The 16,702-nt window shown below is 43.8% G+C and overlaps 2 protein-coding genes across 8 annotated transcripts in view; one reads left to right on the top strand and one right to left on the bottom strand.

Annotated features, from left to right (window-relative positions):
* SPATA22 (spermatogenesis associated 22) overlaps positions 1-16,702 on the bottom strand; it is an 82,471-nt gene that overhangs the window by 1,766 nt on the left and 64,003 nt on the right. The gene's annotated exons all lie outside the window — the stretch shown is intronic.
* Positions 1-16,702, top strand: part of EIF2AK4 (eukaryotic translation initiation factor 2 alpha kinase 4) — a 93,493-nt gene that overhangs the window by 74,436 nt on the left and 2,355 nt on the right. For all 6 annotated transcript variants that reach the window (XM_085882022.1, XM_085882015.1, XM_085882007.1 and 3 more), the window contains 2 exons: positions 1,898-1,942; positions 16,593-16,702. The exon at positions 16,593-16,702 is cut by the window's right edge and continues 9 nt beyond it. In XM_085882022.1, the coding sequence (XP_085738148.1) occupies positions 1,898-1,942; positions 16,593-16,702 (155 nt within the window). The remainder of the gene's footprint in view (positions 1-1,897; positions 1,943-16,592) is intronic.

Here is a 16,702-nt window from a genome sequence, read left to right as displayed (position 1 = left end):
TCTCGGGTGATGACTTTCCCTCAGAGTTCCATGCTGCCAATAGTGGGTGGAAGCACATAACTCCAGGATTGTGATATCTGTGCATTAATTTGAAGTGCAGGGCAAAGCAGGTCAACAACTGCAGATCAATTGATTGCAGATTTCAATCTCAAGCACGCGCAACTAGTTTCATCAAAAACGGTCTGCCAAGAACTCCACAGAGCAAGAACTCCATAGTCGGGTTGCAGTGCACAAACTGCTCATCACACCTGGCAATGCACGTTTGCGAGTCCAGTGGTGCATCAAGCACAGGCAATGGACTACTGAGCAGTGGAGAAATGTGATATGGTTAGATGAATCATCCTTCACCATGTTCTCGACAAACGGACGCGTGCACGTGTGGCACCAACCGAAAGAACTCTACAACCCTGAGTGTTTGGTTCCAAAAGTGAAAGGTTCTGGTCGTGGGGTGCATTTTCCTGACATGGTTTGAGTTCAGTCATTCCCTTAAGACAACGTCAATGCCAATCGCTACATAATGGGACTGAGTGATCACTGAAATTCTTTCGTTCCTCATGTTGCAGAATTTCGTTCCTGCCTGGAGGGCTGTTTTCCAGGATGACAATGCCCCTATCCACAGAGCACATGTCGCCCAATCGTTTGATGAGCATGACAATTATGTATCTATATTTCATGTCCTCAGTCACCATACCTGAACCCAATCGAGCATTTATGAGACATTCTGGAATGATGCCTGAGACAGCGTTTTCCACCTCTATGAAACAGGCGTGAGTTGATTGACTTTCTCGTGGAAGAATGGTGCAGAATTCCAGACACTGGTAGACTCTATGCCATGGCGCATACAGGCCGTACTTTCCACGTGATGGCCCAATGCCCTATTAAATGACTACATTGGTGTTTCCATTTTTTTTTGGTTCACTGCCTGTAGATAGGCACCTTGAAAATTACACATACAAATGGATATACCATGTAGTTGATAGAGCGTCGGTGCTGCTGAAGCAGCCTCTTGGCAAGGGTTGTGCTGGGTGGTTTGCCGTTGCCTTCCCAGCAGTGACACATTGCAGAAGTTAGTATTTTGTTCAGGGTCCTGGCGATAACTCACCTACTCTTCACGAAAGACACAGTGGGTTCCTTAATGTCCACCAAGTACAACCAGTGCTGGCAGACAGGTCCTCCAACGTAACATTCATCTGAGGGACGGCGCACACATTGTTGTCTCGCCCTGCATGTGAAACACCTGGGTAACAGTTTATAGCTGGGTCCAGATTCAAACCCAAGCTTAGCTCAAAGGCGAGTTCACATACCTCTAAACTGTCCTGCCACTGCATTTAAATGAAACAAATCACCGGTATTACTGAGTTGCTTTTCTCAATGATAGAGGTGCCCAACCTGGTAGCAATGAAGTGCTGCATCTTTGGAGGTAAATCTTTTGTTTTTTCCCATAAACTGAAACGAGCATTCTTGAAGCTTAATGCGATGCGAGTATGAGTGGCAAACGGAATGGCAAATTCATTCGGCAATATCTGTAACGGTTTGGACATTGTAAGTAAAACATCCAATTTGATCTACTGTGTGGTGTCAGGGCTGAAAAATATCTGGCGTGCAGCAATACTGTGTTTGAAACGACGCATCTTTGATGAAAAATATTCAGAAACAGTGCAAAAACAAAGCTAAAATTGAACCCTGGAACATGATCCATGAACGGAAGGTTTCTGCATGCAGTGTTGCTTTGTACTGATATTATAGTTAGCGTTGTTGTTTGTATACTGGCCCCTCATTAAGGTGCCTTGAAGTATTTTTTAAAATAAAAAAATATATATTTTGGAAATGCAAAGAGCTCACAATGTGACACCTGCTACTTTCTTTGTGCTTGACAGCTCTTCCTTTTGTTTTTCAGGTGGATTTGACAAAAGAAATGTTGAATCACTTTTGTACTTTTGGAGTGAGTACCTTGTCCCTAAAAAGCTCACATTTAATTGGGAAGTGCTATGGAAGTGTCAACAATGTGGTGCTAATTCTTTGGCAAGCCAGCATCTCACGTGGCAAAAATAATATACCAGGACGTGTGTGTCGACTGGAATGGCACATAGTGTGTGGGGATTGTGTGTCAAATGCTGGTAGCACTTGTTTGAGAGCCTGTTTTGCGTTTGAATATGCAAGTCACAATGGCTGAAAGGTTTTAAGGACTGTAATGGAGGTGAGGAAATGATATATTAACATGGAAGCATTGAGGATCAAACTGGTGGATCAGGTCACAGGGTGCCATTTTCAAGTATTAAAATATGAATATACAGTAAACTAGGCGTAAGTCGGCAGCGTGTAACTCGTCACTTCGCCGAAGTCGGCAGCGTCAAAAAGTCCCGAATTTATCTAATGTTAAATCGACTTTCAGACTTTGAATAAAGTCTGTAAGTCGTCATCTCTAAGTCATCAGATATTGTCCGTTCCCGCGTAATGGAAACTCAAGTAAATTACCACGCCTAACTCGTCACACGGAACTGCTGCCTCGTGAGAAGCCCGATTTCATGGAATCGTGATGTGCGGGCTATTTATAACTGTGCTGCGTTCAGCTCAGTCAGCGCGCCGTCGCACAGGCCATCTGAAGAGGTAGACAGGCTGCGCAATGCAGTCTCTGGCGAAGGAGTAAAGGATCAATCAAGCTTAGTGTTGAAGTCCCATCATGGTTTTATATTGGCTTGTTTTGTACATCACCACACTCACTTTCACATAGGTATTGAGTGGTAGTCATCACGATGACTGTGTGTCATGTAATTTGTCGATGGTATATGAGTTTTCATTCCATATGAAAACTCATTCTACATTCATTCCAATGAATGAATTCTAACAGCCATTCATTCCACATCTGTCGATGGTATATGAGTTTTCATTCCATATGAAAACTCATTCTACATTCATTCCAATGAATGAATTATAACAGCCATTCATTCCACATTTGTCGATGGCCATATACCATCACCGATGGTAGACGAGTTGTCTTACAGTTGTTCATTATCTTTACTTTTGATAAAGTGATTCATGAATTCCATCTTTGCTTGATCACTTTCCAACTAACCAATGAACCCCCACCTATGCCCCGAGGATTGTGTTTCCCTTTTGGTACAATAGCCGGCTTAGAGATTGTTGCGCCCTCTCACACGTACGTGTCCAGGTCACGCGCGACTTCATCCTTCACCACACAGTCATCATGAATGTTCGCATACGCGTAAGTCGTCACATGTCTAAGTCGTCACTTTTTTCTCGGTCCCGATGGTGACTACTTACGCCTAGTCTACTGTAATTGCGATTAACATTATGGAACGGAATCTTTGTTATTATGGTTCCTGGAGGGAGGCATTAAAGAGCAGGTTGCGAGTCACCAAACATGTTCTGAAAATGTATCAATATGATTATATGTGCATTAAATATACTGAACAAAAATATAAACGCACCAAGCGATTGTTACTATTTTACCTCGAACTCATTCATACTAAATCTTCACAACAATTTGGTTATAGAATCCATGACAATTGAGCATTAAATTTCAAAGAGTTCCTTGAGAATTCTGGCGACAGTCTTTGCGCTACAACAGCCGACACAACCTAGGTGTCACTGTCAGAGTTCACACAGTCAGTAGCGGGTGTGTCCACCGTTGGCGTCGCGCAGAGCGGTGCATCTCCGGCGCATGGACATCACCAGATTATCGATGGTGGCCTGAGGGATGTTTTCCCATTCCTCCTGGAGAGCCACACGGAGCTGGCGGACGTTCTCTGGGACTGCATAAGGTTGTCGTACGCGTCGATCAAGAACGTCCCAAAGGTGCTCGATGGGCGACATGTCGGGAGAATATGGAGGCCAGTCGAGGACATCAATGTCCTCCTCACTGAGGAAGTCCATGTAGATCCTGGCAACATGGGGGCGAGCATTGTCGTGCTGAAACGTCACATGGTGAAGGCGCACAAACGGCACGACGATGGGTCTGAGTATCTCGTCCCTGTACCGCTGCCCGTTCAAGTTGCCTTCAATGAAATGAAGCCGAGTGCGCTCTCCATGGCATATGCTTGCCCACACCATAACACTGGCACCACCGTGTGACACCCGACGAAGGACATTGGCGTCAGTGTAGCGCTCCCCAGCCCGACGCCAGACGCGGAGTCCGCCATCAGCCCGATACAGCTGGAACCGCAACTCATCGGTGAACAGCACTCTCCTCCATCGTGCGAGGGTCCAGCGCAAGTGAACATTGGCCCAGTTCAGTCCGGTCTGATGCCGGACTGCAGTGAGGTCGAGTCCCCGGTGTGGTCGGCGCGCTCGGAGGTTGGCCTCCCTCAAGCGGTTACGCACCGTCTGGGCTGAAATGCGCCTGTTATGCAGCCCGACAGTCTCATCGGCAGTCCTCGTGGCCGGTCGGAGTCGATCCCGGAGATGTTGCAGCCTCATGTGACGATCCTGACCGGCGGTGGTCACACGTGGTCGCCGGGCATGTGGGCGGTTCACGGTGCTTCCAGTTTCTCTGAGGCGCGTTCTCAGGCGGCTAATGGTGGAGTGGTGGACATTGAAGTGTGCTGCAACGGCCCGTTCTGACGTCCCAGCATTCAGCATGCCAATGGCGCGCTCCCTCAAGATTTGTGACATCTGTGGCATGTTGACATTTGGCACCAGTCCACATTTTGGGGAGGCCTTTTATAGGGCAAGCTATAGGGAGTGTTTGTGTCCTGGTCACGCTCACTGACCATCACTCTGTCAAGCCCCTTGGTGCTCATGGGAAGGATTACTCGACGTGTGAGTCCACACACTCAGAGTGGTCAATTTCAATGGGAACATCTGTCTTGAGCAAAACAAAGGAACCATTGCTCAAACATATCATCGGTTTGACCATTTTCCCATAATGGCAATCTTGACTTAGATATTTAGGTTGGTGCGTTTATATTTTTGTTCAGTATAGTTCGATGCAAACTACTGTGGTTGCCTTACTATTGGGAAAATTAATGAAATTTTACTCCGAAGTTGTTATTTCTCGAGGCTGTTGAAAAAAACAGCCGCGTGCCATATATGGATGGTGACGTCACGTTCTCCAAAACAAAGCGGAAGCTCACTTTCATTGAAGAAGTGTCCAGTTGAGCGGGCCATTCTTTCAGTTTTTTTGAGCTTGCAACTGTCTATATTATCCTTTTTTTATTTTGAATTATTGTAGAACAAAGTTACTTGGATATTTGTACATCATGCCTCATACGTCTGTCGTCATGTTTTGCGAAAATGGCTGGAAAACGGGAAATCGCTCCCACCGATTCCCGAAGGAATCAAGCATTCGCTGGCAGTGGATAAGATTTGTTCAAACAAAACGGGTGAATTTTCCCTGCCTTTTAAACAATATCTTTGTGGAAAAAGCACTGCGGCCTAACATCTAGTCAAGGCGCCCTAGGCCCTGCATGCCATCGAACATAAACCTTATAAAATATCGGAATTTTACAAACTTCACAACTACCGAGTGTTAGCATCCTAAGCGACTGCAAAAACCAAGAACAGAATTTGAATTGACTTTAAAATGAACCCGCAACGTCGATCGAAGCAAAAATCTCAATTCACCACAGGAATTCACAGCATTATTTAAAATTATTTTGTCAGTCATAAAACCGTAATATTCAGCCATCCACGAACAATCTTTACATAATCCGACAGCTTAACAAGTCAGGCATGTGATGATAACCTTTTATTGGGATGAAAAATGATTTTAAAACCTCATCTTTGTGGAAAAAGCGCTGCGGCCTAGATCTATCCAAGGCGCCCGCAGCCATACGCGCCAGGCGCCCTCAACTTGAAACATTCATAACTCGACGAATGAAAGCTCAAATTGCACCAAACTTACCTTATTCTTGCGAGCTCACATTCCCTGTTAGTGGGTGAACAATCCAACGCTTGGCGAATTCTGCTTCGCAATGATAGGAAGAGCCGAAATTGAAGGATCAAAAAGCGACGTCGCTATTGACACTTGCCCGCCAAAAGCCAGTTATCCCTGTGGTAACTTTTCTGACACCTCTTGCTTAAAACCCAAAAAGTCAAAAGGATCTCAAGGCCACACTTTCACGGTCTGTATTCGTACTGAAAATCAAGATCAAGCGAGCTTTCGCCCTTCTGCTCCACGGGAGGTCTCCGTCCTCCCTGAGCTGGCAGTCAGTCCTGCCACTTGTACACGAAATAGGCCATTTTCTTGCACTTGCAAGTGGCTCAAATTTATATAGCTCAGGGCCAGAAACTCCATAGTATAAATTCCCATCATCCTCCAACTTGTCCTTGGCAATATCGGAATGAAAACACTCAATTTCATCGCCGCCGAAATCACTCTCTGATTCACATCTCGCCATTATTTACACGCTGTTTCCGAATGTTCACGAAGTTTTCGGAGAACGTGACGTCATTGCATCTTCGGTAACTTCCGGACTGTTTTTCGATCACTGACAAAAGTTTTGACTGAAAAGTTAATTTTAGCATATTTTGAGTTTCAAATGTAAGAAAATAATTGCCCAACGATTATTAATGTGCTTACAACCTTTGAATCACGCGAAGTCATCAGCGACCCAAAAACTGCTCTTTTAGTGTTTTATCTTGGTGAGAGATACTTGGGAGCCAGAGACATATTGAAGGAGGAAAGTTTCTGTTAAGCAGATTATGTCTGGTTTGTCAGTGGCAACCTGTATGGAAATATCTCTCAGGAAGGTTTGAGCAAAGGCCCCGGATGTTTGAGGTCCACACTGTTAAGGAAGAGGGAGGAGAGGAGGCTTTGGGTGCAGGGGAGGGGGAGGATATGATGGGGGAAGGTAAGGAGAGTTGTTGAAAGAATGTGGGGGATTACAGAAGAGCGAGGGGAGAGGGCTGGATGAGGAGGAGAAAAGGCTCAGTGGTGCAAGGTTGAGGAGGTACAGTGGGGAGTAAAAAGAGAGGGGGCAGAAGGCATTTGAAGAGGTTGAGTGATGAGATGAAGGAGAGAGGGCAGGGGAAGGAGGCAGCTTTGTGAATGTGAGGGGGGAAGACAACTTTGAGGAGGGGGGGAGGTGATAGAAGGGGGTGAGGGAGGAGTTTTTGACAAAGGTGAGAGGGAAGCTTGGAGGGGGAAGAGTGGTGAAGGTTACTTTGAGAGTGAGGGGAGAAGACGATAAGAGCACAGCCAAGGAGCAGGATAGTAGAGTTCCCACAATAGGGTCCCGTGACCGTTTTTCCGGGACCAAGGTTTGAAGGTTGATTTTAGTCAATTTGAGGGTCCTGATTAAACTGAGCTGGGTGAACCTCGTGAAAATGTGGGCTAACTCGGCCATATGCGAAAATTCAAAATGGCCGCCATGCGACTTCCAGTATATCAAAAGTTGCATATCTTTGGTTCTACATGTCTGATTTTTATGATTTTTGGGTCAAAATATACGTTTTGAAGGTCAAGGATGTCATATTACCATTCCAGATTGTTATATTTAAGGGTTAAGTCACAAAATATGAAATATAACTTTTCGGGGGCCAAATCCAAGATTGTCGTCGAGTAACATCTGGAAAATAGTAAAAAATCAATTTTCTTCTCATAATATTATTGGCAGTGAATCTTTTCATGCAAGTAAATATTTGTTTATATGTGGGAGTGCACAACAAATTGAGACAAGAAGAGAAGGACACAATCATTGTCTTTATTTTCAGAACATGATGTGTACATAATATCAATTTCTCAAGTTTTACACTGTTCAGGTAGGTTATACCATTCTTTTGTATGTCCCTCCTGTACTTTATCTAGAACAGTAATATGATGAAAGAATATCAACATTCCTTCATTTTGTCTGGAGAGCAACAGTGTTTCAATGGAAAAATGAAATAAAACATGAATTATCTGAATTCCCGGCAATTGACGCTTTCCCGGTAAGTATTCTTGTAATTTGCATTGACCAAAGTTTGATGGACTGTCCAAACTGTCTTTTATCTAAGACAGTCATAATAAAATAATATTAACATCTCTTGTATTTTGACTGTGGCAATGTTTTTACAGTTGTAAATTAAATGAAATCTCCATTGAAACATATACATGTAATCCTTCAGTCACTATCTGAGTCGCTGGCTCCAGAGTCAGAAACTTCATCATTACTTTCAGCCTCATCATCGTGCAACAATGTCTGTTCTTGTTCAACCAAGTCATGTAAACTTCTTGGGAGTGCATCATGGGTAGACTTCATTGACACACATCCACCGTCTTTCATTGTCCATCCATGGTTGGTGGGATTTGGGGGTGCATCCAGCTTGTCATAGTTTAGTTGAATGTAAACTTGGTAGTTAACTCGCGTCACATGCAGATTGTGAGAATCTGGATCTGGTGGGATGCGGGACGTGGACTTGTTTTTCATCTGACCCCACTTCCGTGCTCTGGCTTCACCTTATGTTTTACTGATTGTGTCATTATAGATGTGTCTAATAGTGAATGTGGCCATTTGCTGAAGCACCTCTTGTGTCACTGGAAGTGTTTTGCCAACGTCTTTCAAAAGATTGCGTGCCTCCTGAGTTCCTGTTCCTTTTTCATAAACTGTGTTTTTCCCATGTCCATAGAAGCCAGATGTTGTATCAGATCCACTATGGATGTGTAATGGGATTAATATTTCAGCGACATCATCAGAGCAAAGGTCTCTGCAGCTGATGATTTTGTCTTTCCGTTTAATAGCAAGGGTGCCCTCCAGTTGATGTGCAACATATGCAGAAAGAATCACTACATCTGTGTCCTCGGCATCAATCACGACTGTTTCCATTTTTCCTGCTTTTCGGATTTGCGAATAGATTAAGAACAGCATTGTGTCCGCCTCAATGTGACTACATTCAAATTCTTCCATCCTTTCTCCGGAGGAGATGTTCCAACAATTTTGCCTGATGGAGTACACAAAGTCAATTTCTCTATGATTCTTTACAAGCTTGGTGAACTCATCCTTTACAAACTTTTGCAGCCTTTGTTTGTTTCCCTGATTGCTGAACAGCACCTGGAAGTTATTTGTGGCAGGAAACCTACCTGATGTTTTCATGTACACATTTCTGGACCCATCTCGATATGCTGTCGTGGATTTACGACGCTCATGCTCACTGTCTTTGATGGAATTTTCCACCCCATAGGCATCATTTACAAAAACAATCTGGCATGATCTTTTGAAAGATGTTGGCAAAACACTTCCAGTGACACAAGAGGTGCTTCAGCAAATGGCCACATTCACTATTACACACATCTATAATGACACAATCAGTAAAACGTTAGGTGAAGCCAGAGCACGGAAGTGAGGTCAGATGAAAAACAAGTCCACGTCCCGCATCCCACCAGATCCAGATTCTCACAATCTGCATGTGACGCGAGTTAACTACCAAGTTTACATTCAACTAAACTATGACAAGCCGGATGCACCCCCAAATCCCACCAACCATGGATGAACAATGAAAGACGGTAGATGTGTGTCAGTGAGGTATACCCATGATGCACTCCCAAGAAGTTTACATGACTTGGTTGAACAAGAACAGACATTATTGCACGATGATGAGGCTGAAAGTAATGATGAAGTTTGTGACTCTGGAGCCAGCGACTCAGATAGTGACTGAAGGATTACATGTATGTGTTTCAATGGAGATTTCATTTCATTTCATTTACAACTGTAAAAACATTGCCACAGTCAAACTATAAGAAATGTTAATATTATTTTATTATGACTGTCTGAGATAAAAGACAGTTTGGACAGTCCATCAAACTTTGGTCAATGCAAATTACAAGAATACTTACCGGGAAAGCGTCAATTGCCGGGAATTCAGATAATTCATGTTTTATTTCATTTTTCCATTGAAACACTGTTGTTCTACAGACAAAATGAAGGAATGTTGATATTCTTTCATCATATTACTGTTCTAGATAAAGTACAGGAGGGACATACAAAAGAATGGTATAACCTACCTGAACAGTGTAAAACTTGAGAAATTGATATTATGTACACATCATGTTCTGAAAATAAAGACAATGATTGTGTCCTTCTTCTTGTCTCAATTTGTTGTGCATTCCCACATATAAATAAACATTTACTTGCATGAAAAGATTCACTGCCAATAATATTATGAGAAGAAAATTGATTTTTTTTACTATTTTCCAGATGTTACTCGACGACAATCTTGGATTTGGCCCCCGAAAAGTTATATTTCATATTTTGTGACTTAACCCATAAATATAACAATCTGGAATGGTAATATATGACATCCTTGACCTTCAAAACATATATTTTGACCCAAAAATCATTAAAAAAAATCAGACATGTAGAACCAAAGATATGCAATTTTTGATATACTGGAAGTAGCATGGCAGCCATTTTGAACTTTCGCATCTGGCCGAGTTAGCCCACATTTTCACGAGGTTCACCCCAGCTGATTTTAATCAGCACCCTCAAATTGACTAAAATCAACCTTCAAACCTTGGTCCCGGAAAAACGGTCACGGGACCCTATTGTGGGAACTCTACTAGGAGGGCGATGGGAGAGGGAAAAGATGAGACTTGGTGGTATGGTGCAGAAGGGAGTGGGCAGTGGGAGGTAGAATATTTTTGAGGGGTTGGGAAGAGAGGGAGGTGAGATGAGGAAAGAAGGAGCATGTTTGTGGGGTTGACAAGTGTACTGATTCAGAGAGGGAGATATCTGTTCGGTTAGAATGGAGCCCACAGATGTTAGAGCACCACACACTTTGGGACAACAGAGGAGGAGCTGATACTGAAGCAGAAGATAGTGAAGAGGTGCAAAGAGCAGAGGAAGAATGAGGGGTAAGGAGAGGGGAAACAGCTGAGGGGTTAGGAGGAGGTAGATTTAAGTAGGTAGAGTGAATTGGCACTGAAGTTGGAAAAGAAACCACGATAGAAGGAACACGAACATGCATTGCAAACTGGGATTTAAATTTTTTTTTGGTCAGAGATGCAACTAAAGACATTATGTGAGGGATGCGGATGCAATAAAGGAGAATTAAGAGAATGAAGAAAAGAAACGTTGGCGCAGTTGGACTTTTAAGACACGAGATGAAGGAAAGGTCGAATTGAAAGCAATCTGTTGAAATAGAAAAAGAGTTGTGAATTATGATAGAGTAATGAGAACCACACGTGTGAAAGAGGAAGTTGAAACATTATTAGAGACCATTTTTATTATTATTATTATTATTATTACTAGTACGGGCCCATAGGGGCGGGCCCGTAGGTGCGTAAACGACGACTGGATTGGGGCATTATTTCAATTAGATCAGACCAACCGTATCATAAATGGCCATAACTTGGGAAACACCGAGGAAACACTCAGGTCCCCAGCGTCAATTGTGATGTCATATCAAACGAAGAAGAATTGTAGCCTGGTGTTGGCGCAGTGGTAAGGGCAGCGGCTTGGGATCCAAAAGGTCCTGAGTTCAAGCCCTGTTGGGCCACTGAATTAATACACCAGGGGGTTGACTCAGCCTGTCATCCTTCCGAGGTCGGCGAAATGAGTACCAGTGTACTGGGCCGGTGTATACCCCGGTTAAAATAGGTGTACCAGATCCCTGTGCCGTAAGAGGCGACCAGGGTTGCGTCAGGAAGGGCATCCGGCGTAAAACATGTGCCAAATCACTATGCGAATCATACGGATGATCCGCTGTGGCGACCCCGAAAGGGAGCAGCCGAAAGAAGAAGAAGAAGAAGATCAAACGAAGAATTGTGACGCCCCCTCTCTCTCACCCCCCCTCGCTCCCTCCTCCTCTCTCCCCCCCTCTCTCTCTCGCCCCCACTCTCACCCCCCTTCCTCTCTTGAATTGACGCCCCCTCTCTCGCCTCTCTCTCTCTCTCTCCCCTCTCTCTTCCCCCTCTCTCTTCCCCCCTCTCTTCCCCCTCTCTCTTCCCCCCTCTCTTCCCCCTCTCACCCCTCTCCCCCCTAGTCTCGCCCCTCTCTCTCATCCCCCCTCTCCCGTCCCCCTCTCTCGCAGATAAATGGCCGTAACTTGGGAACCGCTCGTCCGATTAATATCAAACCTCGAAAAGGCACATCCGCGGGTCCCCAGCAATATTCCTGGCAAGTTTCAATCAGATTGGACCGTCAATCGTGCAAAAAAAAAACAAAAACAAAAAAACAAACATAAATTGTGACATCATAAATGGCCGTAACTTGGGAACCGCCCGTCCGATTGATATCAAACCTTGAAAAGGCACATCCGCGGGGCCCCGGCAATATTCCTGGCAAATTTCAATCCGAAGAGGAAGCATTGTGACGTCATAGCACCGTGTCCTGTCTGGTTGACAGACAATATATAGGTCGTTATTGGTTGACAGACATTGGTCATTGTATCACGTTATTCTTTTTATTCGATTATTGTGCTATTATTATTATTATTACGAGTACGTGCCCGTAAAAAAAATAAAATAAAAAAAATAGAAATATTCCAACCGCGAGCAAGAAACAACAACCACACAGGCCGTTTCTTCGCTCTCGCGTGCCCGAACATGCGTGGCCCGGAAGTTCGCTTATCACAGTTACAATTATTCGCAATTTAGGTTTTAATCGCCAATTATTCAATTAGCGCCAACGTATTTTACCTTTTCGCAATGTCTTGGCAAGGAAAAACAAAAAGAGAAGAGAAGAGAGAGAAAAAAAATTTACTTCTGGTTCGGAGCACACCAGCACTCTGTTACCGAAATTTATGCACCGTCTAATATGAAAACGATCATAACTTGGGGCATTGTGTTTATCTATAAATGCGCATAAGAAATCGAGAAATTATTAGAATACATGAAGTCATCACTCTCCGGAAGCCCGTACGTTGTAACCCGTAATGGGGAACGCGACTGAGCTTCCCTTCCCCCATCGGCCACGCAATAACGTGTCTTGTCATTGGTTTGGTAAATAAATGGCCATAACTTGGGAAGCACTTGTCCGATTAATATCAAACCTTGAAAAGGCACATCCACAGGGCCCCAGCAATATACCTGGCAAGTTTCAATCAGATCGGACCAGTGGTTGTCGAGAATCAGCGGTCACTCACACACACACACACACACACACACACACACACACACACACACACACACACACACACACACACACACACACACACACACACACACACACACACACACACACACACACACACATTGCTGGAATTATAGATAGATTAATATGCTGTTATCATTATTCTGACAAAAAAATGGCATGATAAGGTGAGAAGGTGGAACGACACTTCAGCTGCAATATATACACCTTTTCAACACTGAAAAAAGCAATAAAATGGCCGTAACTTGGGAACCGCTCGTCCGATTGACATCAAACCTCGAAAAGGCACATCTGCGGGGCCCCGGCGTATATTCCTGGCAAGTTTCAATCAGATCGGACCGGCGGTTGTCGAGAAACGGTGGTCGCAGACAGACAGACAGACAGACAGACACACACAGATTGCTGGAATTATAGATAGATTGTGCTATTATTGTCTACTGCCAATTATTGTGCTATTATTATTATTAATATGCTGTTATCATTATTCTGAGAAAAAATGGCATGATAAGGTGATAAGGTGGAACGACACTTCAGCTGCCATAAATACACCTTTTCAACACTGCATGGCCGTAACTTGGGAACTGCTCGTCCGATTGACATCAAACCTCGAAAAGGCACATCTGCGGGGCCCCGGCAATATTCCTGGCAAGTTTCAATCAGATCGGACTGGCGGTTGTCGAGAAACGGCGGTCGCAGACAAACAGACAGACACACACAGAGATTGCTTGAATTATAGACAGATTATTACTAGTGCGGGCCCATAGGTGCATAAACGACGACTGGATTGGGACATTTTTTCACCCCCCCCCTCACTCCCCCCCCCTCTCGTGCCAGTACCCTCTCTCGTGGGTGAGGCGTGTCAGTATGTGCAGCTTCGTTCCTTCGCTCTCGTAAAGGACGACTGGATTGGGGCATTTTTTCAATTAGATCGGACCAACCGTATCATAAATAGCCATAACTTGGGAAACACCTGGGAAACATACTCAGGTCCCCAGCGTCAATTGTGAGGTCATATCAAACGAAGAAGAATTTTGACGCCCCCTCTCTCTCTCGCCCCCTTCGCTCCCCCCCGAGTCTCGCCCCTCCTCTCTCGCTCCCCCTTCTCTCTCCCCCCTCCTCTCTCGCTCCCCCCTCTCTCTCCCCTCTCTCTGTAAATGTATTCACAAAAAACAAATAAATAAATAAATAAACATTAATTGTGACGTCATTCATGACGTCATAGCACCGTGTCTTGTCATTGGTGTGGTAAATAAATGGCCATAACTTGGGCACCGCTTGTCCGATTAATATCAAACCTTGAAAAGGCACATACTCAGGTCCCCAACGTAGATTGTGACGTCATACCAAACGAAGAAGAAGAATTGACATCAATCGTGGGTAAATAAATAAACAAATATTAATTGTGACGTCATTCGTGATGTCATAGCACGTGTCTTGTCATTGGTCGACAGATAAATGGCCGTAACTTGGGAACCGCTCGTCCGATTGATATCAAACCTCAAAGGCACATCCGCGGGTCCCCAGCAATATTCCTGGCAAGTTTCAATCAGATCGGACCGGTGGTCGTCGAGAAACGGCGGTCGCATACAGACAGACACACACACAACACAGATTGCTGGAATTATAGATAGATTATCATTATTATTATTTTTTTTTTGATAAAGATTGCATAACATTAGGAAGAGGAAAGGTTGAAGAAAAATCATGAGGTGAGTGGTGAATTTGGATCGGCAAACGCAGAGGGTAGAAACACTTCCAACAGAAACACGTGGTTAAGGGAGGTGTAGAGTTAAAAGTTTATTTATTTTTATTTTATTTTGATAAGGATTGCGTAAGATTAGGTAAAGGAAAGTTTGAAGTAAAATTGTGGAGGTGTATGGTGAATTTGGATCGGCAAACGCAGAGGGAAACTGGTGGGTTGATGAAAAGTAACAGGAAGAAGAAGAAGGGGTAGAGAAACACGTGGTTGCGGGAGGTAGGTGTATTGCTCGTAAAGATATAAATGCAAAAAAAAAATTTTGGATGGGTTTTTGAAGATTAGGTAAGATTAGATAATGGAAGGTTGTAGAAAGAAATCGTGAAGGGATATGGTGAAAGTGGGTTGGCTCAAATAGAAGGAAGATGGTGTGATGGCAGAAGGAAGAAGAAGAGTCGGTACTTGTGGATACATGGGTAAAAGGTATGGGGGGAAAAAGTTTTTTGTTCTTTTTGAAAATTTATTTTAAGACGAGAAACAGAGGGTGTAGTTGGGAGGGGTAGAAGAAAGGGGGGTTGGGGGAAAAGTGGAGAAAATAAGAACTGATAGTAACAGGGAGAAAATGCAAATAAAATTGATTGTGCACCAAGACGGGAAAGATGATATGAAACCTGATATGACAAGCAAACTCACTAAATAACACAGATTATGAAACAAAACCGAACTAGGAACACACAGTAAACATGTCGGTAACAAAATAAAGTCAAATCGCTACAAATAACGACCATAAACAACTTTGAGAAAGTCGGCAGAGACCCCTGAGAGAACAAGCAGTCATCTCAAAACCCGGAACCGGAAGACCTTATTTGGACACGACAGTGAAGAAGTGATTTGACTATAAAGGGTATTATTGATTTATCAATTAATCGATTAATTACATAATTTTCAAAAAGTTACAGATTCGGATGAAACAGTGGTGGTTTTGGTATGCTATTAGCTAATTTATTTAACAAATTAATTATTTTACGATTATCATTTATTTATTTGAATTATGCAATAAATCAATCAATTATTGTACTCCACTCTCTCCCCCCTCTCTCATTCGCCGCCAGTATACTGGGCCCCGGTATGAGTACCAGTATACTGGGCCGGTGTATACCCCGGTTAAAATAGGTGTACCATATCCCTGTGTCGTAAGAGGCGACCAGGGTTGCGTCAGGAAGGGCATCCGGCGTAAAACATGTGCCAAATCACTATGCGGATCATATGGATGATCCGCTGTGGCGACCCCTAATGGGAGCAGCCGAAAGAAGAAGAAGAAGAAGAAGAAGAAGAAGACTCCCTCCCAATTCTGTCTCCACGTGCTGCACAGCAGCATCGCTGGGTGCCAAAGGTGCCCCCGGCAATGTCGCGCGCTGGAGGATTTGTTATTTATTTGCCATGGGGGCGGCAAACTTTGAATGTACCTCCAATTGTTTTGAATTTTTTTTCTCCACATTTTCAATTGGTGTGGTATTTAATTTTTCAATTATTTATTTTTTATCAATTGTTATGGTTCCCGGGGAGAGTCATTACTTGGTTAATTTTGGTGTCTGTTGTATCCCGATTTTTGGGAAAAAAGGGAAAAAAGCTTGTTTTCATTATGAAGCAGAATTTCAAGTGCTGCAATTGTCGAATACTGTATTACAAGTTGACTATACCGAGAAACGTCAGCGATCTCTGATCACATCCCTCGAGTTGGAAGTTTTATCCCTGTCACAAACTTGAGAAAATATCTTGTGTCGCCAGTAATAAATACCGTGCAATGACGGAGGCTCAAGTACTGCAGCACACGACAGCTGCTGGTTGCATCCCCACTGTGTCTGCAGTTCAACAACAAGGAGACTTTTGAAGAGAGTGTGAAGCATCTCATGACTACCTTACCCAAACAGCGCAAGTACCTGCAAGAGATATGCGAGCATCTTGGAGAGCTCAAGAT

Source organism: Eptatretus burgeri, chromosome 1 (assembly GCF_056783735.1).
Source record: "Eptatretus burgeri isolate ZD-2024b chromosome 1, Ebu_testis_v1, whole genome shotgun sequence".
Lineage (NCBI taxonomy): Eukaryota > Metazoa > Chordata > Myxini > Myxiniformes > Myxinidae > Eptatretus > Eptatretus burgeri.
The sequence above is the reverse complement of the archived record's forward strand: the minus strand, read 5'-3'. Positions and strand labels throughout refer to the sequence as shown.